This window comes from Calonectris borealis, chromosome 2 (assembly GCF_964195595.1).
Source record: "Calonectris borealis chromosome 2, bCalBor7.hap1.2, whole genome shotgun sequence".
Taxonomy (NCBI): Eukaryota; Metazoa; Chordata; class Aves; order Procellariiformes; family Procellariidae; genus Calonectris; species Calonectris borealis.
In genome coordinates this window covers 142,822,680-142,849,892 of record NC_134313.1, presented here as the reverse complement: position 1 = coordinate 142,849,892, position 27,213 = coordinate 142,822,680, and the positions used below count along the sequence as shown (strand labels likewise).

The 27,213-nt window shown below is 41.2% G+C and overlaps 1 protein-coding gene across 1 annotated transcript in view; it reads right to left on the bottom strand.

Annotated features, from left to right (window-relative positions):
- Positions 1-13,536: 13,536 nt before the first annotated feature.
- COL28A1 (collagen type XXVIII alpha 1 chain) overlaps positions 13,537-27,213 on the bottom strand; it is an 88,521-nt gene continuing 74,844 nt past the window's right edge. Inside the window, exons 30-38 of the mRNA XM_075143686.1 lie at positions 26,874-26,942; positions 24,301-24,381; positions 24,175-24,210; positions 23,941-23,977; positions 23,082-23,636; positions 21,679-21,866; positions 19,205-19,421; positions 18,563-18,739; positions 13,537-14,355 (exon numbers count right to left, since the gene is read on the bottom strand). Of these exons, the coding sequence (XP_074999787.1) occupies positions 18,570-18,739; positions 19,205-19,421; positions 21,679-21,866; positions 23,082-23,636; positions 23,941-23,977; positions 24,175-24,210; positions 24,301-24,381; positions 26,874-26,942 (1,353 nt within the window). The 3' untranslated portion in view covers positions 13,537-14,355; positions 18,563-18,569. The remainder of the gene's footprint in view (positions 14,356-18,562; positions 18,740-19,204; positions 19,422-21,678; positions 21,867-23,081; positions 23,637-23,940; positions 23,978-24,174; positions 24,211-24,300; positions 24,382-26,873; positions 26,943-27,213) is intronic.

The window sequence follows — 27,213 nt, the reverse complement described above, 5'->3', positions numbered from 1 at the left end:
ATACACAGTGCATGTCTGTCTTCATTTACCCCTCCTGTATGCTAGTAGTGTAGCATAGCAGCACAATTTAGTCTAATAGAAACATCCTTACTTTTTTTCTTGGGTGGGTACAGGAACGTCAAAAAGCTTCTCACGCTTGCTATGTTTTCTGTTATATATTTATGCTATTAACAAATAGCAAGCTACCTTGAAAACAAAGATGGTATTTTTTTAAGTGTAAAATTAATCATAAGTGCTAGTACTAGATTCACATAAGCAGGCTGTTGTTTCTGCATTGTCCTGATTTTTCAGTGTCTCCGCCTTGTTAGAGAGTCCTGAGTGAACTGGCTATAGCCGATACCTCAAAGATAAAGCAAAACTGTTCAAAATTAACCACCTTTTTTGAAAAGGATTTATTCTTTCAGTGAATCTCTTCTGGAAAAAAAACCAAACCCAAACCAGTTAAGATTTAAATGTTGTGCTTTCTAACCTAGCTTTCTGCTATTCATGCAGAATAATATTCAGCAGTAAAGAATATTCCACTTACGCAGATGGAAAGTGTCTTTACGTGCAAAGCGTTGCTTGTTGGACATGGTAGGCACACGCACGGTACAGCTCTGTTTCATTACCTTCAGTACTGTAATAGACCCTGCTAGTGCTATTAACCTGGATTAATAACTATTTCATTGCATGACTGGAGTGCAAGCATGTCTGCAAAGTGCAGGAAGTGTGTGACAACCAATCTAACTGTGCTCAAAAGCTAGAATACTTTAGCTAAGGAACAACAGCCAATGAACAGACGATAAAAGCTCCTCTCTGAAGTTTCAGGTATGGGTTATGCTTTTATGTGATGCTCCTATAACTTTCAGGTGTCAGGATCAAACTAGTTCCAGCAAATTGCAGGGCGATGCGAGTACTGGAGCAGAACAAAAACTACAGCTACGGCTCTGGAGAAAAACTGTTTTCTAAGTGTGGGTTTGCTTTGCTTGCTATTTTTAATGTGTAACAGACACTTGTGTAGACACAAGTGACATGTCATTCAGTGAAGGTAAGCTCCCTTAACCTCCTCACTTACAGAAAGCTTCCCTGGCTCAAGGGCGTTTTCCTAGGGTTCTCTCTGCACTAGCGTGAACTCAAAAGAAATTTAAGTGTCTTACACGCTGGGACTGCTAAGGTTGTTCTAAGCTGTGGGGAAGATAAGCCTGCGTATTGCTGATTCCAGCTCTCGCTGCAAAATGTTCAGCAGTCTTTCCTCCTTTTTGACAATGTTTCACCTTAATGAGGCCCTTGGATGGCTTCCCGAAGCTTGGTAGTGAGGGACTTACTCTGACAACTATTATGAGAAATAAGTGAGAAAATCAGAGCCCTGCAGTAAACGTTTTCATTGTTCCACATGTAAAGTAATTTAACATAGATGGGAAAACAGTCGGATCATGGGATTACACTTCTAGGTGTCAGGGTGGTATTTGGCAAAGTGTTTGGAAAAGTGGTTACTGAATTCAGAAATGTAGCCTGAGCTCTCCATTTTTCAGCTTTCTAATACATATTCCTGCAAGACTGCTTGAAATGCCAATAAAAATAAATTGTAGAGATGCTCTCAACGCTGGTTAGTCAACAAAACGTGGCAGGGAGACCACTTCTGAGTATGCTTTTGTTAGCGCTGGAATTCGGATCTGATGTGGTTTTGAGTGTGACCCACACGTTTTCATTTTAACTCTTCTTTCCAGACTCCCTCAGCCCCCTGTTCCATTGTGTGTGACACTCCTCTGTTGTGGTGAACTACAAGCCACGAAGTACGGTCCCTTCTTCCCTTCCTCCCCCCAAAATGCCTTTCTGTAAGCCTTGTTTTATTTGGGGTAGGTTGAAGCCTCGGGCGCTGGAATCTGCGCTGGTGCTGACCAAGACTTCATACCCCAGCGTCCCAGTTCGACTTGAAGAAGTCCCCAGCTTCTCTGATGGGTGGGACAGCTCTTGAGATGAGAAAGTGTCAATTCTTTTGCATGTTCAAGGTGTTACCTTTTTCTGGAGGTGTGACTTGTCTTTTAAACCGATTCCCATATTTTTTTCCCCCTCTTTTTTCTTTCCTGTCAATAGCTTCACCTTCTGCTCTGCAAAGTGCTTTTTGAGGAGTGCATGATCCCAGATGGATTGCTGTCGTTTTCACACTCCCAAGTGGCTGCGGCTCCCTTCAGCTCTGTGTGTGAAATGGTACGCTGCCTTCAGTAAAGTTACTAACTTAGAACATTTTAAAATCAGCCTAAATGAGTCGCTACCAAAGGAAGAGTTGGAACCATGTTTTATATTTGATGCTTACAATACTTCCCAGTCTGGTAGGATGGACAGGTGGACTGGCTCCAAGCTCTGGCAGCCAGTTGTGCTAAGGAAGCATGAAAAATGTTTTCCTTAGAGAAGAGGGAATTCTTTGTAGCAATGTTCTTCTAAAAGGAACATGAATTTTCCAACTGTCCGCTAAGTGTTGCTACAGTGTCACGGTCTTATTTTTTACTTTTGCACAAAGAGGTGGAGAGTCTTTTGCAAAGCTGAGTGGCAACAGAATTTCAAACTTAGATCTGAAGAGAGATGAGAGTTTTGCAGGAATGTTTGTTAAATAAAAGGTCGATGTGAGCAGCTTGCCTGTTTCCTTTCATTTAAACTTTAAACCTTTGCTTGAGTAGGTACCTAAGTTTGCAGCACAGTTCTTCAGTTGTACAAAACCAAACTGTGGTGCGTGTGAACCCATCACTTCGGCATCTTGAAGTCAAAAAGGCTGGTTTGTTTCTTTGAAATTCTAACCTGGCTTCCAGCAACTCCTTGCCGCCTTCTGATTTCTTTCCCCTCCTAGGATAAAATCCTAATCCACTGTAAGGAAAGGAGCTCTGTCAGCAACTTCAGTCACCTGAAGAACCGGATCAGCCTCCTGCTGCTGCTGCTGCTGCTTCCCGGTTCCATCCTGAGCTTTCAGTGTTCCCCAGCAGCTCTGGATCTTGCATGGTCTCACGTAGTCAAGGTCTTGACTCTTCCTCCTCTGTCTAAGAACCGATCAAAAAGACTTAGAAATTAATGTGCGTTAGTACCCTGCACCTTTAAAACCTTGGACTAGGATTTTTTTTCCTTTCACTGTCCCACATGAATTCTTAACTAGGAATCATCCGAATGTTGTGCTGTTAAGTGTTGTCTTCCTGCCCCTGGAGATGGAGAGCGTAACATTTAAGACAAACGTTCACTGAGGGCCAAAGCCTGAGTACTTGGTAGAAATCAAAACAGACAGATGTCTCTGTAATTATTTTCTTAAATTAACTTTGTATCCAAACTCCTAGTTCTACTAAATTTGGGAGTATGACAACATTGTTAAATGTCTGTTCTCTGGCTATTCTATCACAAGTGCAGGAGGTGGCTCTGAAGTGGAGTCATATCCTTCCTAGATTTATAGCCCAGGTGAGCACCCTGCAGGGATTAAGCACAAATCCTATGAAAATCAAACCTGAGGGTCTGAAATTTTCCCAGCACAGAAGTGTGCCTCACCAGCACCAGGAGTTCGAACATTTACCATTGAAAACAGCAGGTTTCACATATTCTGCTGTGGATTGTGTTGAAATCGTAGCTGAAATATGATTAGTGTTTCAAGGACAGGTAGGGTAATCATGTCTAAAATCAATTTTCAAACACTGTTTAGAAAAGCAAACTCTCCTGTTCGGGAGCTGGCGGTGCTTCAACGTGAACAATGAAGCCTTTGTTCCTATTTGTCAAAGTTACCCCATTTTTTAGCAGAGAATGGGCAGTGTCTGCTTACCCAGATTAGAAGATAATTTGTCATTCTAATCAACAGCACCCTTCTTTTAAAGTATTTCTCTGCCAGGTAGGTTGGACTTTATGGACTTTATCTTTGTCAGCTTCCAAAGCTGCATTTCATGCATCTTGTTCAGACTCATTCAAGTAAATATTTCTCAAAATGCATTGGCCATGTTTTCATTTTAGGTAAGCTTCGTGATGTCTAAATGCAGAATTTGTCTTATCAAACGTAGGTCTGAACGTTCACAAATTCATACCAATCCCAGTGGGAGAAGTCTCATGCATCAGCTGTATCTTCTTGCTTTAAAACCTTCATTACAAAAGTAGCATTTGGCTCTTAAGTCGTCACTGTACAACTATTAACGCTTTCTCCAGGAGAATGAGTTAGATTCACAGACCCTTTATTATTTGATACAATCCTATTGTAATTGCAGAAAAATCCCACTGTAAATGCAGTTATGCCAGTCCACGCTTTGGCCAGCACTTCTTGTTCAAGGAGCTTTCAGCGGTACCGACTGAAAATCAGTACCTTATAGATGTGTGGTGGCTCTCTGGTTTGATCTGGTCTTTGCCATACTGATCAGTCCTGCAGCAAAGAGTTTCAGTATTGCCAAATGTTTTTTCGGGGAGTCCGAGTTGTGGATTTTGTGTATATTTTCAGCAATGCTTTTTAAAAGATCCATATGTACTGGTGGCAAGCCGCCATCCTGAACACTCCGTCCATGTGAGCCTCAAAGGAGCGGAGGGAGCATGAGTTATTCTTACGTGTAGCATCTGGGAATTACTCCTGACATCACTGTAAAATGAGGAAACTGTTACAAATGTTTAACAGCATGAAAAAAATGAAAGCATGGTTGGAAAAAGGACGTATTTGCTGTGTCCTATTAGCTAAATATATTTGTGGGCTAGATATCTGGGCCCAGGAGAGAGTGAGAAAACTATTGCAGCATATAAGTGAACCAAAAATGTTGGCTGGTCCTATGGCTTTTGCAGTTAAACAAAGGTTAATTACATACATTCAGCCGGACCACCTAGTATTTTGACTTCTAAACATAAAATTGTGTACTGTAGAGGTAGCGTCTCTAAGATACGGAAGGAAAATCCTAGTATGAGGAACGTGGATGTCCCATGCTAATACATCAATCAGTAGTAGTAGCGACATTCTAACGTGACTGAAGAGAGGACAAACCCTTTTGATTTTTACACTTTTGCATTATGCTGCTGCCTGGGTTGCTGAACTCCAACATCTGTTTCTGCTGGAGCATCTCATGAAGGGAATACCTTCACGATGGGTTTTCCATTTACAGCTGCAGTGCTTCGTGCTTCCTGCTGCCGGGCAGCACCTTCTCTATTTAATACCTGCCCAAGCCTTTCCGTCTGACTGCCCTGACTGCCCTCGGGAGCTTTGGGCTGTTCAAGACGATCAGATTTGAGGGTGAGGCTCACTTTCATAAGATATTTGCCTATATGCAGGTGTGTAGAGGCTTGAGTAACCCAAGCCAACCTTGTAGTTGACACTCCTTTGAGTGGGAATCATGGATGGCTTCTGTGGTCTTTTCCTACCCGAGTTATCCTACAATCCTAAAATGTTTTGTCAGCTTTGCAGGGAGGTGTTTTGGCACCTGAATGTTTTCCCTTCAGCTCCTCTGGGTCCTGTTGGTCCCTGCTGCTGCTTTGCATTCAGCCTCCTCCCGCAGCCCGGGGAGCCCCTGCCTGACTGCCGGCAGGGCCCCCTCCTGCCCATCTCATCCTTCCCACGTTTTCCCTTTCCTTCCAGAGGAACAGTAGTGTTGTGGAAGTTCTGCTTATCATTCTGAATAGTACTACACAAAACACCTCTTTTATGTCCCATTTTATAGAAGGGTAGTTAGACTATCCCGTTTCATCTCAGTGCTAATGTGTACTATTTCCACCACGTGGGGAAGGGACTGTTCTTCTGCATCGTAGAAGTGACTTTGCCCTCCTTCCAATGTTGTATCCTGGTTAATGCACAATGAGTTTTATCAGTGTGAAGATTCCCTTCCCTCTCTGTTCCTGTACAATAGCTGTGCCTCTTGCTTGCTGAACTTGGAGATCACGTTTCCTTGGTATGCAGATTAACTCTGGTATTGGCACAGTTCCTTTTTCTGTTACAAAAGCTTCTAATCTCTGAGAGCTGGCAGGTAGCTAAAACGCCATAAAAAATGATCATAGGCAATGCGAGAACAGGATCCAAAATCCAAAATGGTTTTTCCCACGTGGAAGTAATAAAGGGGGGCCTGCGCTGCCTGCAGCGCCTGTGCCTAACTTAAGCCCAGTGCTTAAGAATTACTTGTCGTAATTCTTAAAAAGCAAATACATAAAGAACAGGAAACAAATGCAACAAGGCAGGAAACACTTTCCCTTCATGTTCAGTTCAGCATTATGCTGATATTTAGACTTTCACTGCTGTTTCACAAATGCATCTGTTCCGTGTCAGAGGAGCAAGCAAGCTGGTTGAAGAACGCACAGTTAAACTCAGCCGGTATCCGAACACTTCACACCAAGACCCGCAGGAAGAAATGTTCAAGCAAACGCTTGCCACCCTCTGATAACCAGCTGGCAAGTAGAGTGCCTGAGAAGAGGTGGAGACGGAGCCCGAGGTGTGCTGCTAGCAGGTCGTGAGTGCGAAAGGTCAACATACACCTGAGAGTGAGAATGATCCTGATGTGATGGTTGGAATGAGTTTTATATCACAAATAACTTCCGGATCCGATGTTAATGCTGCCCTCTCCCATTGCTGCTCTTTGATTAATAGACGCTGCTCTTTCGAAAGCTGGAAGGGGCTTGGTTACAGAATAGGACGCTACAGAAAACAGTGTAAGATACAGGAAAGTAAAAATATTTCCCTGTGCAAGGTATACCAATTGAAAAAAAAAAAAAGGAATTTAGTGAAATGATGTTCCCAGAATGAAGCCTTGTTCTCAGGGCTGTAACGTCAGAAAGGTTTACAGGGAACGGCTGTGTCGGGGCATTGCTAGTTTGAGCTGAGTGGAGGGGCAGGAAGGTAGTTCAGCTGGTATCCCAGGTGTGTCCCGGAGGGGTCATGCTGGGCGCATGGAGGCACCATCCAAAAGCAGAGACAAAGTCTTTACTCCTGTCTCAGACTCCTGCACCTCCCCGCACACCAGGTCACGAGCTCTGGAGCCCTTAACCTCAGATCACCGGGATGAGTCATCTGGCAGCTTCTGTGAAATGGCTTCCTTTCCAGCACGACACGTTCTCCGCCTGGCTTTGTACTGGAGACATAGCTCGGGGCCAGGGACTCTCATTTACTACCGCTGCTATTACACTGAGCCCTGACTTCCCTGGGCACCTCCAGAAAGCGCTCCTAGACAGCGCGCCAGGCATACGTTTGCTAGATTCAGCAGTGTTGCAATGGTTATAGATGAAGTGGGGTGCTGCAAGGGGATCCGTGACATGATTATGGGGTATGTTGATCTTTGGCTTTCACACTACGGTACAGTGTGTGCAAGGGCCCTTTTTATAGCTGTGTTCCTGCTTCAGTGTAAATACCTTGTAAAGACTTGTCCCTGCAATGCTCAGTATCTGGTTTGCTCAGCATCCTGTTTCCACAATGGCCAGTTTAAACATCAGTCATAAAACAACTTATAAATTTGTCAAAGAGACTGAGGAATATGAGGTAGCCCATAGAAAATGTAAGTTTGTGAGACGAAGTAAGGGCTGATTTAAAAAATCCTCAACCAGCTGCTGCTGCTGAGCTGAGTTTTGGAAGTTGTTACTTCAATATGATTTGTAAAAGCCTGTTGATGTCTTGCTGTGTTTGTTCCATAGAGGCATTTTGTTTTCCTGCTGGTGGCACTGTAGGATGAAGCTGTGGTCGGTGGGGCCCTGCACTGCAGCTGCATCATTTAAGATGCTGGGATTTCTTCTCGCCAACATGACAAGTTGTGTAACGTTTGACTTGAGGACAAGTACAACATCCTTACTCCATGTTAACCTAAATTACTGACGTGGACTTTAACTTATTGTCGTGGTTTAACCTGGCAGGCAGCCAAATACCACGCAGCCGCTCACTCACTCCCCCCACCCCCAGCGGGACGGGGAGAGAATCGGAAGGGTAAGAGTGAGAAAAACTCGTGGGTTGAGATAAAGACAGTTTAATAGAACAGAAAAAGGGAAAATAATCATGATAATGATAGAACATACAAAATGAGTGATGCACAATGCAATTGCTCACCACCCGCACTGACCGATAACCAAGTAGCGATCGGTACTTCCTGGATCACGCCTACCGTTCATATACTGAGCATGATGTCACATGGTATGGAATACCCCATTGGCCAGCTGGCCTGGCTGTCCTGATTATGTTCCCTCCCATCTTGTGTACCTAGCTCAGTCAGTAGGCACGGGAGCTGTCCTTGGACTAGGAGGGCACTTAGCAACAACTGAAAACATCAGTGTGTTATCAACATTCTCCTCGTACTAAATCCAAAACACAGCACTAGGAAGAAATTTAACCCTATCCCAGCCGAAACCAGGACACTTATTTAAGGGAACTTTTGTTGGGTGACTTTCTCCTCTTAAAAAGGAAAGTTTCAACCAGCTTATGAATTGTAAACAAATCCAACGCACCACTGAGTGTGTCAAAAAATCTCAAAAAAGCCTGATGTATGTCTACTAAACTCCCAAGGATCCTGCTCAAAGAATGGTTTTCACTCACACAAGTTCACCTGTATGCTCTAGAATATCCAGCGAGTACTGTGACTTTTGGTTGACTATATTGTACATTATACAATATACATATTGTATATTTGTATCCAGAACAAAAATTGAAGATTTCTGTTTGCAAACATGATATTCCCTTCAGGCAGAGCGCAGTTCTGCCTCCAGCACCGCCCCTGTCAGTACGCTTTCTGCTTATTACAGCGACTTGTGTATTTTGGCAGCCTGTGCCTCAAGTAACTTACAATCCGCACAGTTATGCGGCGTGCAGCCTGATGGAGCCCCAGTCGTAGTTCTTTGAGGGTCATTGCAATGAAAATACTAATTTTCAAACCCGGATTTTATATGTGACTCTTATTATGCTTGAATTAATTGGAAAATATGGCCTTTCCGATCAGCAGAAATACATTTTACCTATTAATTTACAATGTAGTTAAAACTGATAGAAGCTATCCTTTGAGAAAACACGATGCACTAGGGAGTGGCCCTGAATGAAATAAGCAGCAGCTGAAATTGCCAACTACGTCATGATATATCAAGAATTACTAGCTATTTGCTTTCCATGGAAAAATCACTACTGTCCCCAGCCTCCCTCCCCTGCCCCGCTCCCCGCACCCGTGCCTGTGTGCTCAGCGAGCCCGGGGCACCCCTGGGCCAGCAGGCAGCAACCAGACCACAAAATCCCTGAAATCCTTCTCCGAATCAGTGCTTTCCACGCGCTGACCGTCTCTCCCCTGAAGCCCCTCTTCCCCAGCCCTGCTACTGCAGGGGATGTACCCAGGCACATCCTGGGCCTGGGGGCTTCTTTGAATTGTTGCTCATTTATTTACTGCTCTGGCAGGTTTTTTAAGCCTCCTGAAAGCTTTAAGCTGCTAAGAGAGGAGCACCGCCCAAACACTTCCAGCAGCACCTGGGATTAGCTGAGTTTGCAACAATTTTAAAGCTAATCCAAAACTCTTTTGGGGGCTTTACTCACATGTTGAGCCTTGTGGTTGCCAGATTTATTCTTGTCAAAGCTCTTACCTACCATTATTTTTACAATAAGAAATGGTTTTCTTTGTGTCCCAGGGTCAACCGTGCCAGATGTTGGAGAGATCCCTTTTGCCATGCCAATAAAATGCAAAAATCTCCCTTCTCGCTCCCTGTCTGCACGTAGGGAGGTTACAGCTGCTGAAAGGAGAGATTGTGAGACAAGGAGGAGAGTCCACGTGTTCTTCCTTTCGTCTTAGAAATTGCTCTAAAACAGGGCTTATGTACTGTTAGAAAGCCAAAATAGAAAGTCTTTATGGACCACTTTTAGAGCCTTACCCATTTGGCTGAATTTCTACATATTCCTGGTTAGAAAAAAAAAGCCAAGCTTCAGTAGAATTTGGCTCAAAATCTGGGTTTCGTTTATCCCTGAAGCTTAGACCTGATTCTGTCCCTACTAAAAGACGTGGTAATACTCCTGAAAGTAAAGACACATTTAAGGCTGTCTCAAGTAAAAAATGTAGTAACTAAATATGTTTTATATTTCTTTGTCTAGCTACCAAGTATGATAGCTGAGAAGTCTGCTTTCATTTGCCTGTGCGATTTCAAAACCTTGATCTGCTGCAGATTCAGCTTCAGCAGCAGCTGGAAGAGCTCTGCAACTGGGAAGGCAAAAAGTAAGTCTGAGGAGACCAAAGTGATTATAAAGGATGATTGATAAGAAGCTGCAGGAGGAATAACAGTAGATAATGGGGATGGCAAAGATCTCAGCGCTGGACCTACAGTATCTCATGTGTCAGGAGACCTTAGAAAGTCGCTCTACTAGCAGGTAGAGCTGGGGTGTCCCAGCCCACACACCTGCCCATGAAGACTTTGGCCCTTTCACCGAGGGGTGGAGGAAGAGGAGTTACTTGTTTTGTTTTTAATGAAAGATCTTTTTTAAAAATTCATCAAGTTATCCATGAGCACTTGCTTTAAACTACGTGCTGTGAGCAGGATGCCTTTGCAAGCTTCAAGAAGGGTGTGCCATATGTATAGATGGCACCAGAAGAGCTAAGGAAGCAGCTAAGCAAGAAAAGTGCAGCAATGCTGCGATAAATCTATACTGTCCATAAAATTTTTCTTTAAAAAAAGTGGATGCTGGTCTCAGCCATGCTATCAGTAAAGTCTTCCCCCCCCACTAAGGAATGTCTTTGACAGCAACTTCCAAATGAGGAAACGTGGTAATCAGTTTTCCGAGTATATCTGAAACTCAGTGCAGGAAATGTTGCATATCTTCAGTCACTTGAGGGTAACAGGGAGGAAATCTGAAGATGCCGAAGAAACGGAGGAGTGCAGCCAGCAGGACGGTCAATGCATGGGCAAGGTTATTGAACAGTCTGAATGGGCCCTAGGGACAGACAGCAACTGAACTGGGTTAAGGCAAAAGATGAATCAAGTTTGATAGTTGCTAGCAAGGGACTGGAAGAGCTTCTCCAAGTGAAAAGCTGCTGCTGTTCTATGACGAGCAGATGCGGTACTATTTTCTTGTTCATTTTCCAAGTCTTTTTCTGAATTGTTAGAAGCAAGGATGTCAGAAAAAGAATTCACCTTATAATGATCAGTTCTATAGAAAAGAAAAGCCTCTGTTATTCTCAACCATTTTTAGCTTTTATGGTTTATAGCATTTGGCCTCGTCTAGCAGAAGATTTAAGGATTTCATGATTAAACTACTCTTGCTTTTAAAATTTGCCTGTTATGTAAATAAAGGGTTTGTTTGTTTGCCAGTGGAAACTGTAATGCTTTCAGTTAGTAATGATGTTTTATGATTTTACACAACTCAAGAATAAAGCAGTGGACATTCGGCAAGAGGTGCCCTCTCCTGGTTTATCGACCCATGACACCCTTGAGGATGCAGAGCTGGGTGAGGAGACACAGGAGCCAATGCTGCCAGTCAGTGCTGATATGGATTTAGATAAGAGTTGTCCTTTCAGCAGGGACTTACGTGCTTTTTCATGGTTTACTAAATATCAGAGCATACATTCAGAGTCTGCAGTCTGGAGTTTCTGAGAAAGACCCGAATAGAAAAGGATGCTTATTTCAGGATAATCTGATTTGAATAGCATACAACTTTTAAAAAATGTTTATAGCCTTCACTTTTGCTTCTTTGCTACAAAAGGTTTAGTCAACTCTACATGAAAGTGGAAACGAAAGCAGTGATCTTCTGGATCACACTGGTTTAACTGTATTAAGAAGATTCCTTGTATGCATGTTAAAGAGTAACTGCTTCTTTTTTTTAGCATTGTTACGTAGCAAATGGTGTCACTATTTGTACTTACTAAAGTGTGTCAACTTTACCAGAAAGGTTTGCACTAAACTTTACAGAAGATATTATTGCAAACCCATAACTTACATCTTCACATTTATTCCCAAATTCATTATCCCCGGTATTTCTTGGACAAGACATATCTCTTTGTCTGGAGATCTGGAGCTGAACACAACAGCTAATCCCATCCTTGAAGTAACTGCCCAGGCACAGAAGGTTAGAACAGATTTGAAAGACCCTGCAATTCCTAGACTTCCTTGCAATTCCAGTGGGCTTTGCTGCTGCGGGTTTCCAGGAGCAGCTAAACCTAAAATATTCCTGGTAGGTGTGAAATGAAGTGGATCTTGGAACCTGTTACATTCACAGGTTTTTTACAGCTATCCACAAGGTAACCTACAGTAGAGTTTAACTGTGCAAATTTTTCATCTTTTCTGGATGAAAAGATCTTTTCTCTATATCTTCATCTGGATACGTATCTCTATCCCTGTATCTATCTACCTATCTATCTCTAGTTATCTGTATCTATCCACGTCTCCAACTTAAATAACTTGCTTGCCTGTATCAGTGCGGTGAATCATTCCTGCTGAAATGCAGGCTGTCACACTTACTGACCCCAGGCTGCTGTGGGGTGAGGGTCCTTTTGGGATGGGGTTCTTCAGATGATTTTTTCTTCTTCTGAGGGTCATATTTTGTGCTAATCTTTTTCTTAAAAATGTTTGCACTGCCGCTTTGTTTTAATATTTCTTACATTGCCTTTGTCATCTAACTGAAACGAATTCTGAACACTGGATTTCAGACCTAGCCTAGAAAAAAGTGTCTCAATACATCTTTCAAGTTTGACAGTATGTTAACATTATATTTTAGTATGTTTTAAGTTTTGAATCTACTGTTTCCAGCCAATTTGAAAGCATCATTGTGTCTATCCCTCTTGCTCTTCTTTTTATTCCTCTCTTGTTTTGGACATCTGTTCACTACTAAAGGTCTCCAGCGCACTGATATTCGTGGTATGATGGCATTGGCTTTACTACTGAACAGTAGTTTGATTCTTTTCATGATCTTTTTGCACCACTAGTAGCTAATTTCTTTGCTTGAAACCTTCTTTTTGCCCTTTTATTTTATTTGTTGCTTATGTCCAGCTTTATATGTAAATATTTGTATATTTATCAAAAGAGACCATCTATATCATTTGTTGTATACTTTGAAGCAATTTATTTTTCTAATGCAAAAAGCCCTAACAGACTTATTAAAAGTTGTGTCAAATTTTACTTTGATTTTTTTTCTGTGAAGGGAAACTAGTTCTTGATTTCAACAGCCTGACTTTTGTTCTACACCACTGAGTCCCTTCATTTTCAGGATATCAGAGGACACATAGTACAAAGTAATGTCCTTGAGTTTTACTGTTCCCTGTCACACAGAAATTAATTGTCCCCTCGGGTTTTTTTTGAGTGATCATCATATTAGTTCTGAGTATAATAAGAGCAGGATGGTTTTTTGGGGCTGCTGTCAGTTTTTTCTTTTCTAATTTGAAACTCACTAACAAGGCCAGATTTTTGGAAAAAAAAACATTTACAAACTTTTAAATTGTACTTCAAGCGCATCTTTCCATAGAATTAGGTTTGCATCCTACCTGCTGCAAACAAGTTCATTTTGCATGGTACATCCTATCATTTGGTTACATGGTGGGTGGGGGGAAAATTGTGCAAGCGATTGTTTAAACGTATCACGAATTGTCCATACTGCCTGTGTAGATACTAGGGTTTTGTTTCCAAAGAAATAACAGTGCATGACTCTTTATCAGGTATTGCTTTCCATTTTAATCACATGCTTATCATTTTCAGTTTTGTCGATATGTTCATATAGGATTATGGCCAAAAGTAGAAAGGATATAAGTAAACATTTTTATACATCTTTCAGTGCTTTTCCCTTTTTTAATTTAATAGCGTCTATTAGAGTGAAATAACTTCTTTTTTTTTAACACAGAGGCCCTGAGAAATTGAAATGTACTGAGTAGCCTAAAGGACTTGAAGAATCCTGTTTTTAATGTAATTCTAAATGAAGTCCTACCTTTATAATTGAAGAGATTATGTTGATGTTAATCCAAATGTGCTTTAATGGGGAAAAAAAAACGCTCTAATTACCTATAGCTGTGGTATTTACATTCCAAAGAGGTACTCTAATTAATGGAAATCTTAATTTATGACTCTAAATGCTGTATTAAGAGTGCTAACTTCAGGAACCACTTACTCTTGTTTAAAACTAGAGCATATTTTATTCTTCCACAAGACTAAGAGACCTCTGTCATCAAATGCTAAGTGTAAACACTTCTGACATTTTAATCCTAAAAATGGAATCTCATCATTGCCACATGTAGTAGTAACAAGTTAATATAAATGTGGAGGGAAAAGGTATGTTCCCATGTGTGTGTATGTGTGATTGTAAGTTATTGCTATGGTGTTGCAGATAAACATAGTCCCTCACCGTAGTGGGGAAAGCAGTAGAGCATGGTAGGAATATATTCATGTTAACATATCATTTTGGATTCTTCTCAGTCAGTTCTTCCTCAATACACATGAACTTCCAGCTTTAAAAACTCCAAACAGCGGTCATTTCTAGAAGAAATAAAGAATTGTTTAATTTTCCTGAAATGTTTAGAAAAACACACACTGCAGTTCAATAGAATTTTAGAATCACAGAATCATTTAGGTTGGAAAAGACCTCTAAGATCATCGAGTCCAACCGTTAACCTAGCACTGCCAAGTCCACCACTAAACCACGTCCCTAAGCACCACATCTACACGTCTTTTAAATACTTCCAGGGGTGGTGACTCAACCACTTCCCTGGGCAGCCTGTTCCAAGGCTTGACAACCCTTCCAGTGAAGAAATTTTTCCTAATATCCAATCTAAACTTCCCTGGCGCAACTTGAGGCCATTTCCTCTCGTCCTATCGCTAGTTACTTGGGAGAAGAGACCAACCCCCACCTCGCTACAACCTCCTTTCAGGTAGTTGTAGACAGCGATAAGGTCTCCCCTCAGCCTCCTCTTCTCCAGGCTAAATAACTCCAGTTCTGTCAGCTGCTCCTCATAAGACTTGTGCTCCAGGCCCTTCACCAGCTTCGTTGCCCTTCTCTGGACACGCTCCAGCACCTCGATGTCCTTCTTGTAGTGAGGGGCCCAAAACTGAACACAGTATTCGAGGTGCGGCCTCACCAGTGCCGAGTACAGAGGCACGATCACCTCCCTGCTCCTGCTGGCCACACTATTTCTGATACAGGCCAGGATGCCATTGGCCTTCTTGGCCACCTGGGCAAGCTGCTGGCTCATATTCAGCTGGCTGTCAACAAGCACCCCCAGGTCCTTTTCCACTAGGCAGCTTTCCAGCCACTCTTCCCCAAGCCTGTAGCGTTGCGTGGGGTTGTTGTAACCCAAGTGCAGGACCCAACACTTGGCCTTGTTGAACCTCATGCAGTTGGCCTCAGCCCATCGATCCAGCCTGTCCAGATCCCTGTGTAGAGCCTTCCTACCCTCAAGCAGATCAACACTCCCGTCCAACTCGGTGTCGTCTGCAAACTTACTGAGGGAGCACTCAATCCCCTCATCCGAATCATTGATAAAGATATTAATCAGAACTGGCCCCAATACTGAGCCCTGGAGAACACGTCTTGTGACCGGCCGCCAACTGGATTTAACTCCGTTCACCACAACCCTTTGGGCCCGGCCATCCAGCCAGTTTTCTTCCCAGCGAAGAGTGCACCTGTCCAAGCCATGAGCAGCCAGTTTCTCCAAGAGAATGCTTTGGGAAATGGTGTCAAAGGCTTTTCTAAAGTCTAGGTAGACAACATCCACAGCTTTTCCCTCATCCACTAAGTGGGTCACCTTGTCATAGAAGGACATCAGGTTAGTTAAGCAGGACCTGCCTTTCATAAACCCATGCCGATCACCTGGTTGTCCTGTATGTGCCACATGATGGCACTCAAGATGATCTGCTCCATAACTTTCCCCGGCACCAAGATTAGACTGACAGGCCTGTAGTTCCCCGGATCCTCCTTCCGGCCCTTCTTGTAGATGGGTGTCGCATTTGCTAACCTCCAGTCAACTGGGACCTCCCCAGTTAGCCAGGACTGCTGATAGATGACTGAAAGTAGCTTGGTGAGCACTTCCGCCAGCTCCCTCAGTACCCTTGGGTGGACCCCATCTGGCCCCATAGACCTGTGTGTGTCTAAGTGGTGTACCAGGTTGCTAACCATTTCCCCTTGAATTATGGGGGCTTCATTCTGCTCCCTGTCCCTGTCTTCCAGCTCAGGGGGCTGGGTACTCGGAGAACAACTGGTTTTACTATTAAAGACTGAGGCAAAGAAGGCATTAAGCACCTCTGCCTTTTCCTCATCCTTTGTCACTATGTTTCCCCCCCGCATCCAATAAAGGATGGAGATTCTCCTTAGCCCTCCTTTTGTTACTAATGTATTTATAGAAACATTTTTTATTGTCTTTCATAGCAGTAGCCAGATTAAGTTCTGGCTGGGCTTTGGCCCTTCTAATTTTCTCCCCGCATAACCTCATGACGTCCTTGAAATCCTCCTGAGTTGCTTGCCCCATCTTCCAAAGGTCATAAACTCTCCTTTTTTTCCTGAGCTCCAGCCAAAGCTTTCTGTTCAGCCAGGCTGGTCTTCTTCCCCACCGGCTTGTCTTTCAGCACATGGGGACAGCCTGCTCCTGTGCCTTCTTGAGGAACATCCAGCCTTTCTGGACTCCTTTGCCCTTCAGGACTGCCTCCCAAGGGACTCTGTCAACCAGTCTCCTAAACAGGCCAAAGTTTGCCCTCCAGAAGTCCAAGGTAGCAGTTCCGCTGACCCCACTCCTTGCTTCTCCAAGAATCAGAAACTATCATTTTGTGATCACTATGTCCCAGACAGCCTCCAACCACAAGTCTTTCTCTGTTCACAAACAACACGTCCAGCGGGGTGCCTTCCCTAGTTGGCTCACTCACCAACTGTGTCAGGAAGTCATCTTCCACACACTCCAGGAACCTCCTAGACTGTTTCCTCTCTGCTGTATTGTATTTCCAGCAGACATCTGCTAAGTTGAAGTCCCCTACAAGAACAAGGGCTAGCGATTGTGAGACTTCTCCTAGCTGCTTATGGAATATTTCGTCTGCCTCTTCACCCTGATTGGGTGGTCTATAACAGACTCCCACCATGGTATCTGCCTTGTTGGCCTCTCCCTTGATTCTTACCCATAAACATTCAACTCTATCGTCACTATCATTAAGCTCTAGACAATCAAAACACTTCCTAACGTACAGGTCTACCTCACTGCCTCTCCTTCCTTGCCTATCCCTTCTGAAGAGCTTATAGCCATCCATTGCAGCACTCCAGTTGTGCAAGTCATCCCACCATGTTTCCGTGATGGCAACTATATTATAGTTTTCCTGCTGCACAATGGCTTCCAGCTCCTCCTGTTTGTTGCCCGTGCTGCGTGCATTGGTGTAGATGCACTTCAGTTGGGCTATTGATCCCACCACCTTTTTGGGCAGAGAAACCCTAATTCCTACATGACCATTCTCAGGCACTTCCGTGGCTTCTAACACATCCATAACCCTTGTGTCTTTGCTGCCGCATGGATCCATCCCCTACCTCCACTGAGACAGCAGACTGAAGTACCTTGCCAGCATACCATCCCTCAAACATTAGCCCCCAGGCTTATCTCTAGCGAGCCTGGTTTTATCCCTTTTCCCCTTCAAATCTACTCTAAAGCTCTTTCAATGAGCCCTGCTACTCCTGTGCAAAGACCCTTTTCCCCCTCTGAGACAGGTGTACCCCGTCTGTCGCCAGCATGCCTGGTGTTCTGTAACCAACCCACGGTCAAAAACCCCAAAATTCTGCTGGTGACACAGGCTCAGAGCCAGGTATTGATCTGCTGGCTATTTTCCTGTACTGAACGATGAAACAGAGTATTTAATACAATTTATTGGGGATAAGCTATATGGCTTTTGTAAAGGAAGTTCTGCGCTACTGATAAGCAACCTCTTTGAAGTCCAGGCCTCACTCACTAAGCATGTGGACCTAAGGCAGTTAGTATAGTCTGCTTGGATTTCCAAAACATAAGGCCCCTCCCCAAAGGAAAGTTATACTGGTTTGAGAGGGACAGTCTCCTAATTTGTAAGTGGTGAAAAGAATAAAACAAAGGAAAGGGGATAAATGGTCAGTGGAGAGAAGTCACTGGAGGATGTATGCTATGGTCTGTCCTACTCAATATAGTTGTAAGTGGTGTAGAGAAGGGAGTAAAAAGTGAGGTGACAAAGTTGATGACAATACTGTATTACTCTGAAGTAGTAAAGCAAAGGGGTGACTGCAAGAAATTGCAGAAGGACCTTGTGATATTGACTGCGTAGGCTGTGAGTGGAAAACTGAGTTTTGATAGATGTGAAATAATACAAGGGGAAAAATGATCATAAATTCACATATAATATGATGGGTTCTCAGCTCATCCTATAGATAAAGTCTTGGAATTATAATCTATGAAAATATCACTTCCAATCTCAGTAATGGTCAAAAAATCAAATACAATGTTAGAAACTGTAAGATCAGGAGTAGAGAACAAAGTAGAAAACCTCACTATGTCACTGTATAAATCCATGACTACCAAATGCAGTTCTGATCCCACCATCTCAAAAAGGTTCAGACAAACATATCAAGGTTGATCAAAGGTATAAAAGATTATATAGTATGTATGTATAGTACGGGAGACATTTAAGTAGACTAAATCTTTTTAGCCTGGAAAAGAGCTGATTGAAGGAGGACCTGATGGAAACAACTTACTTATTCATCAATCAATGCAGGTTTCTCGACATTCTTCTTCTGTTTCAAATCTATTGTTGGTACCATCACAACCTCCATACCAGAACTGGCCACAAGAATTGCCATTCTTGTCATAATACCATTTCACCACATAGTCCCGACAATCCCCTGGTTTCATAGGTTCCAAGCATCTTGGATCTGAAAGTATATCAGTAAAAGTTAGCTTGGATTCTGGGGATAAGTTACGTTATCCTAGAAGTGCCTCCTTCAGTAAGAAGAGCACCCCTTTTTTTTCTTTCTTGTAGTGCCTGGGAGTATATGTGCCTCTCTCAAATTTTAGCCAAATTCCATTTCTATTAATGAGTTACCTGAACAGGCCTAAACAAATACAGGATCAGTTTGAAATGAGACTGCCTAAATCCTCATGTAAGAACCAAGCTGCTTTTTAAATACCTAAGCACAAAATTGGTACGCAAGGGCTGTTTGTCATCTAGGTTTGAAAATCTGGCTCTCACTGTGTGTGAGGTCTGCAGACAGAGCACCCAGAAAAACAAAAGGTGATAAAATCTAGTAACTATATTGGGGGAGGGAGTGGGGTTTGCTCGTTGGTTTTTTTGGTGCAGACTTGCTAACCAATATCTGAGGACAGTATTTATTACCTACCTTTTCGTGTTGTTGCTACCTGTGCTTGCAACACAGTTAGGTGGTGATCTTCAGTAGCAGTTACATTGAACAAAGGATTGACAACTGGACTCTCAGGTCTGATTTCAGATATGTCATAAAGTGGAGGAAATCTCGATTCTCTGTAAGCAGAGGTGGTCGCAGTGTGATCCTGAGCAGATGGTAGCGGCTCAGTATATCTGGTCCGCGGTGGACTAAGCTGCAAAAGGAATCAAAATCTTATAACTTAAAATTCTGTCTGGGCTCAGAAGCTAATAGAAAAAATTGAGAGGAAACTTTTGCCAAATAACGTGTGAAAAAATACCATTAACAGCAGGTGGGTTCAGACCTCCTTCTAGTCATTACTCAGCACATGACCATAATTTTCTGACACTGAGAGCTAAATGAAAAGGCAAAGTAATGCCTTCCATTTAGTCACTAAGCTGAATTCATTCCATTGAAGCAAAATTTCAGCCACTTAGTCTGTAATATAAATAAAACAAAAAATGGGAGGAACTCTGGGGTAAATCAGTGCTTCTTAACATCTAGTACGCTCACTGGGAATGATATGACATCTTCAATCTGTCAAGAAATGGAAAATGGCAGGCAGGAGGAACAGGGTACTTGTTATTGATAGAAAAACACATGTATATTATGCTCCTCCAAAGATCTTTTTAGATGTGGAATCCCTTGAGTACAGCAAAAATTTCCAATACTTGTGTTATGGGAACCACATCCTATTAATAAGATTGTCTTATAGATGTGTCCTTGCTTGAATCAAGCCAAGTGACAAATCACCCATTTTCCTGTTTCTAGTTAACAGCCAGTTGCCAATCATTAGAATTTGAGAGTTTACCTTGATAGAAGTGTTAAGAAGCCAACCCTGCTCTTCAAATTAAGACTATTATATAAAAAATTGCCCCTCTAGTGTTTTAGTATATTCAAGAAGATTTGCAAGGATCTTAGTACAGTATACTACAAATGACTACATTAATCCCACATGTTGATTACCTACTGAGAACAGGAAGGAATTTGATACTATCCAGTATCTTCCCATTTACAGGCCACTGCTGACACACACAGTCAGTTTAAGAAAACTCTTCAGAGTCATTGGGACTCCGAAAATGGAAGTGTAGGTGAAACGTAAATGTGCAGACAATTCATCCAATTCTTTACATTTCCTCTCCAGGTCTACAAAAAGGCTGTGTTTATTTCTGATATTTCAACAGTTTTGAAGATTTAACTATAACCATAGCCAGCCAGAACCAAGTGTGTGAGCATCTAATCACTTAGAACTAATCCTACCTGTGATCCTTATCACATGCTTTATAAAGTCAGCATCTATAAATCTAGGTTTACATTTATTTTTCTTAATGACACAGAATGTCAAAATTGACCCTCAGTGTCACAGATCTGTCTGGAGCTATTACAAGCCCCAAAGCTAAATCAATCACACCTCCTGAGGCAGCTCTTATTCAGAAAAAAAAACATTTAATTTTGAAAGTGAACTATTTAATTATGAATGATATTACATAAACAATAATCCAAAGGATTAATATTGGTTAATCCATTGACTCCTCCATAGTAAGTAAGTCAATAGAATTTAATTAGCTCCAATCTGTACTCAAGTCACTTAGTATTTAAATACCAGTATCGTGGTGCACTATATCCATTTCATGCAGCTACAGAAGTTTATACATCAAATATTTCAATAGTTTATTCAACAGGTTATAGGGGCAAGCAACACTCAATTTTTAGGCAAAGCAATAAAAACACCCTAGAGAGTTAGTGCTGATATACTGTAAAGGTGACAAATATCCTATTCTGATACTAAGACAGTGGCTGAAAAATACCAACGACCTAATAAGGGAACTAAGGTGATACACACCTGCAGACAATATTTATCTATTGCATTAAAACTCCACCTGTCCTGTCTATCTGTGCAGCAGCACCGTGTTGGAGGGCAGCACCCCAATGCAGGGCAGGAGGAATTTAAAGCTGGAGAACGAAGAGTAACATGAATGAGGAGTCCTAGAAGTACAGCCCAATGTGGAAAGCAAAACAGTACTGAAGGCTTAATAACACCTGGAAAGTGCGTGACCATGACAAGAAACATTGCGTTAACAATCAGCTTGCACATAAATAAATGCCTTATACACTATGCATCTGCCTCAATAGAGATATCTCTAAGATTTCTAACTCACTTCTAAGATGAATAAGAACTACAAAAAATATGAGGACTGTTGGCATTCATTGCAACTAAGAAACAGTATTACCTTCTTTCTTCTATAAGCTTCTGTTCTCAACAAAAAAGTTCACTCTAACTTTAAAGGTTTTGTTCAAATCTTTTGGTCTAGTCAAGTGACACATTATTTGCATATTAGAAGACTGGTGAATGGTGAAATAAAGAGTATTTGAATTCAAATAAAGACACACGTCTTTTAAAAACATTTGATAACTATTACTTCTTTACTTACTGGGTAACTGATTCCTCCTGCAGGGAGCATATAAATCTCTGAAGTAGTCATTTTAGGTAACTGGCTGTTAGTATCTTCACTAGCAATTTCAGATTCTGGACTTGGAGATGGAGATAAAACATTGTCTTTTCTGGTGTACACTTCAGACACATTCTCACAGATTTTTGTGATCAGTTTATTTTCAAGAGCTGAAAAGATTAACAAAATGATGAAATTTATTAAGAGTAATCAAGAAAAGTCATAATAATTCACCACAAGCTTTTAGTGCAATATTAACCCTAAATGTTTAATGATAGTGACTTGTGAAAGACCATTTTCTAAAGTTATGTCAAAATGCAAATGAGAAGTAATAAAATAACGCGCACTCTGAATTATTTGATTTTAAGGCCCTTTTGTTCTTTTAAGAAGAAACAGATAAAAATACCAAGTCCCTTTTTTAAGCAGGAGTCATAGCTCAACAGTGAAGAAAAAAAAAACAGAATGAAGGAAAGAAAGTGTTTACGTGTAAGAAGGAAAAAGAAAAACTGGGCGACACATTCTACTTATTTGCACAAAAAAAATCAGTGACTGGGAATACTTTTACGTTGAATGCTGGAGCCTGAGTCAGAGCCCTAAGTTTAATCCCAGCTGGGACCAGAACCTTATGGATTCTCTTCTCGCTGTTAACACCTGAAATCCAGCCTTAACTCCACCCACAGACTCAGCATAGCAAAATAAGCTTATGCTCAGAAAAAATATACCTTATAGGACTAGTCTGTGGTTAGTCTAGATCAATGTACTTTTTTTTTCATGGGTCATTATAGGTTTCCTCTGGATTTTCTTCTGATTCCAGCTGTGGCCACAGGATTTTTTCAAGCCACAGTTTGAAATATACGATGTACTATCAGACCCCATTTCCTTGTGTGTTGCTCCACCACTTTTTCCCTAGAATCAGGATGAAAGTGTAGGTTTCCCTATGGCTTTCAGAAAAAAACCCAAAAGAGTGCTTGTAAGAGATGGTGGAGGGACTCCAAGACTGACAAGAGCCATATGAAATAGAGAGAGAGAAAGAGACAGAGATGTTGCACCAAGGTGGAATGAAATCTGCACCCCTCTGGGATGAAACCATGGCCAAGCACAAAAGGACTGCGAGGGAAGGCTGAAGCAAACTCTCACAAAAGAGGAGTGCCCCAAAGAAGGCCTCGGCTCAGAAAACTGGTGTTCATTGTGTTTTATTGTTTCTGCAAGAGGTAAAAATTTGGCAAAGGTTTCATTTGGCCAAAGAATAAGAGAAACAGAAGAAAGAGCTGCATCCCAAAGAGCAACATAAGCTGTCATTCGGCAGGCTGCCTTGCCTTGTTATGGGAAAGGCCAAGCTCTCTTATACGCTTATTTCAAGTTTCCTCTTACTAAAATAGTTTTACCTGAAAGCGTCATGAAGTCATCTATCTGGTAAATATGTTCTTCATCAGGGTCTGTTGCAATAAGCTGCATTTCTTTCAGAAAATCATCATAATGAGGATCGGTCCTTTGAACAATCCCAATGACAAATATCTCTATATTCGTAGCATGGGCCTCTCTTACTACAGTATCCAGTTGTACTTCATCACGACCATCCGCTTGTCCATCTGTTATTACAACAGCCACTTTTCTTACTGCCGGGCGTGCTGCCTGAAATAACCAAATGGCTTCTTGGATTGCAGAAGCTGTGTACGTGCCTTCTCCTAAGTAGGGCATTTTATCAACAGCTGATTTCAGGTATTCTTTGGTTGTGTATTGCTTCAGAGAAGACACCAACTCCACTTTATGGCTGAAGTTGATAATGCCAATGCGGGTTGTAGCGTGGTTGGCCGATACCTTGTCAATGACTGTTTTCATAAACGTTTTGATAATATTGAAATTATCTGGTCCAACACTTTCTGAACTGTCAATGACAAATACTAGTTCCAGTGGTGTTACTCTACACCTGATACCACAACCTAGAAGAATAACGATTTCAGACATTTTATGAGAAACCATCTTTATAAAAATGAACTGAACTCCTATATCAGATTTACAGTCAGTCAAAGCTCAATTAATGAATTAATTTATAGTTACTGATACTGATAAATAGAAACAGAGCTGGACCAAATTACTTCCAGTATAGCTCTGGCAACATAGTGAGCATCATTTTCACATCAATGGTATCCTTACACACAAACATGCAGAGGACAAATCCATTCAGTCCATATAAATTCCGTGTGTTTTATTAGAATTATTTTTTTTCCATACTGGAATGCTTACCACATATTTCATTGATAAGTCTGATAACTTCTTCTCTCTGAAAAAGAGTATTAATTAATTTGCTGTGTGTTCTAATTTTAAGAATGCTGAAATATATTTACTTATTTATTTATTTATTTACAAAAATACAGGCAATGCAATGCCCCATAAACAACCTGTGTAACATCACATAACCTTTAAATATTTTCCCAAAATAAACTCCTATCTTTTAAATTCATTCATGTACATACTTACCGAAAGACCAGGTTCACCTTTTCTTCCCCAAATTCCCTGAAAACATGTAGAGTGAGATAATTAACAAAAGCCAAATTTGTCTAATTTCTATTGTGTAAAATTAAGTTACATGAAAACGTGTTTTACCTTTGGTCCTGGAGGTCCGGGGTCTCCAATCTCTCCTTTGGCACCTTTGCTCCCTGGATCACCTTTATCTCCATAGTCTCCCTAATTTAAAACAACCATATTAAACACAGTCAGTAACTCCAGTTTTGCTGATAGTCAGAGCTGGAGTTATGGTTCAATGAGCTTTTAAGATAAATTTTCTGAGTTTTTTTTTCGTGTGGCTGGTTTATCTTGTATGTATTATGGAGAGAACATCTGAAATCAGGCTCTCAGAGAAAGCAAGATGGGCCGTAAAAACATCTTTAAGAAATTTCTATGAAAAATTTCCTTAATTCAGGAGTGAGGGGTAAAGACATCTTTATGCAAATGTCGAGAATATACGATTTTTTACTCTTCTTTGATTTTCTTGAACTCTAAAACAAAGTTTATATTGGACCTCTGTCAATTCAGACCTATGGAGAGACGTAACTGCCTCAGATCAGCCAATGTGAAACTCACACCAGCTTTGTATGGAACCCACATGAAAAACTTGCTTGCAAAGAACAGAGGAAAAGGCATGCCTGGACTGTTACATCCATTGGAAAATACGTAGTTTCACATTTAGAAGCAATTCTGCACTTTCTTCCTCAAGTGACTAGACCTTTTGATTTCCAAAAAGAGAAAGGGTTCAACGTTACAGTATTTCAAGAAACAGTTTTCACATAATGCAGGTATGAAACATACTATCAAAAGATTCAGGTTCTAAATTAGACACTTCTTCAAGAAGATTGTGCAGGACAGTTTTTTACTTCTCTCTGGAAGTTACTTACATGACCACCTTACATTTCACTTGAAACTTTAAAGCTTAGAAATTTATCTAGATTACTGTCCATTTTTATAATATTCCTCATTATTACCCAGCCAATGGAATCACATAGATACCTCCTGTATTAGAGCGTTCGCCGTGGTGATTGCTATCAATTTTAAGGAACCCTTTTGACTCTTACAGTCTGATTCTGATCTTATTCAAACTGGTATAAACCTGACAATTATACATAGCTCCTCCACAGCATTAAGAAAACCAGTCTCCACTAAGTAAACTCTTGGAAGATGATAGTTTCTATTCTATTTCACAAAATCATAATATCCAGCAAAGGATAATACTTTCCATCACCTGTCCATGAATTGAATCTAACCTCATCAAAGTTAATGTCAGCATAAGGGAGAGCAAATATGATCTACTGATTGCGGTGGTGCTGCTACTCTCTTACACATAAATATACTAAAACCTGATCTCTTTGGTATTTGGCACTTACATGAAATTCCTACTGAACTAAACCATTCTTCTTGACGTGTGACAAGTCTGCTATATTAATAGCAAACAGAAAAATTGTGAATATTTGGAGAGATTTACATTGGGTCACGAAGATTAGTCAAGATACAAGATGAATATGAAGAACAGTGAAAATATTGCAAATTATTATTATAGTACGTAGCATTTGGCATCTGAGAGAAAATAGAATTAGGAGGCAGAAATTTGAATCTGTGTGAAAGAGCTTGATATTCACTGTTGCATAAAAGCTCCAAGCTGCAGTAGCTTGAATAATACAGAAGTCTGAGAAAGTGCTATATAATATGAGCTAGCATAGACCATAGTACCATGAACATCATTAGTGCAGGCAACAAATGGCTGGGGCTCTGAATGGGTACTGGCCTGCCCCAGATGACTACAGAGGGGATTGAACTCGTATTTGAGTAACTTCTTAAAGTTAGAGAGCCTGATTGTCTCTGCTCTCCCATGAAGACTGCCATGTTTGGGTGTTTTTTCCAGGCTTTCCAGACAGAGCCTTCACAATAAACTCAATATTTCAGCTATGTTGTAATCATTGCAGAGGGGCTGCCCAGCTGGCCCAGGCATATGCTGTGAATTAAAGGTGGTGTACTGCATAATGCGTTTACATCAACACTCATTCCGCATGGGCACGCTGTTCTCACTTGTGTATGCACACAGTTGGTCTGCACATCCACATTGACCATGAGCCTTCGTTTCCTTTGGCTAGGCTGCTCCCATCAGAAACTGCACATCTGAAAATCACTAATAAATAGCCAAAGTATTTAAATTCTCTTTGCGCAATATTTGTTAGATGGGAATAGGTACGTGTAGGAAATTCTTACAACTTTTATATCAACCAGAAAGTTGCTCAGTAAGGAAAGATTCAAGCTTGGGCTTCAATCATTGTAAAAAAAATGAGTCATATAAAACTTAAAAGACATTAGTCAAAAAGCAATTCTTTTTTTGTCAAAGCCTGGCAAATAAAAGGACGTTTTGTAACACCTGAAAAATATCTAAGATAACAGAATACATAATTTGACTAATATTATCCTCCTGCTAACAGGTATGACCTCATTCTAGATCCTACTTCAGAGCCTGGTCCTTAATGGCAACTAGGATCTTCACAGACTCCAAAGCTGACAATAAGTAGTAGGCGCTTATCTTGCTAGCTATACAAGGCAATGTCTTTGCCTTCTATTTATCTTCAAAGACCTTCACACCAAATAACCAATAAAGGAAGAAAAAATTACCTTTTTTTCCTTGCCACAAACCTATGATTTACCTTTGGTCCAGGAAGGCCAATTCCTATTGATCCCTTTAGTCCAGGAAAACCTTGATTTCCTTTTTCTCCCTGAACAGAATATGGAGAGTAGGTTTAACTGAAAATTAAAGTAAAATCTATGCTGTATCTGTTCACTTTATAACATTCTGCATCATAGAGAAAGCCAGGTATTTGTATTATGCAATGAAGCACATAATTTTCAGGACAGAAGTGGTCTGAAGCTGGAGAAATAAGCAATTGGGTATGATTCAGAACACACATGAAGCCTTTATAAAGTATGTAATGAAGAATTCATACCTGATTAATTAAATGAAATATTGTCATTTCACTGGATCAGATG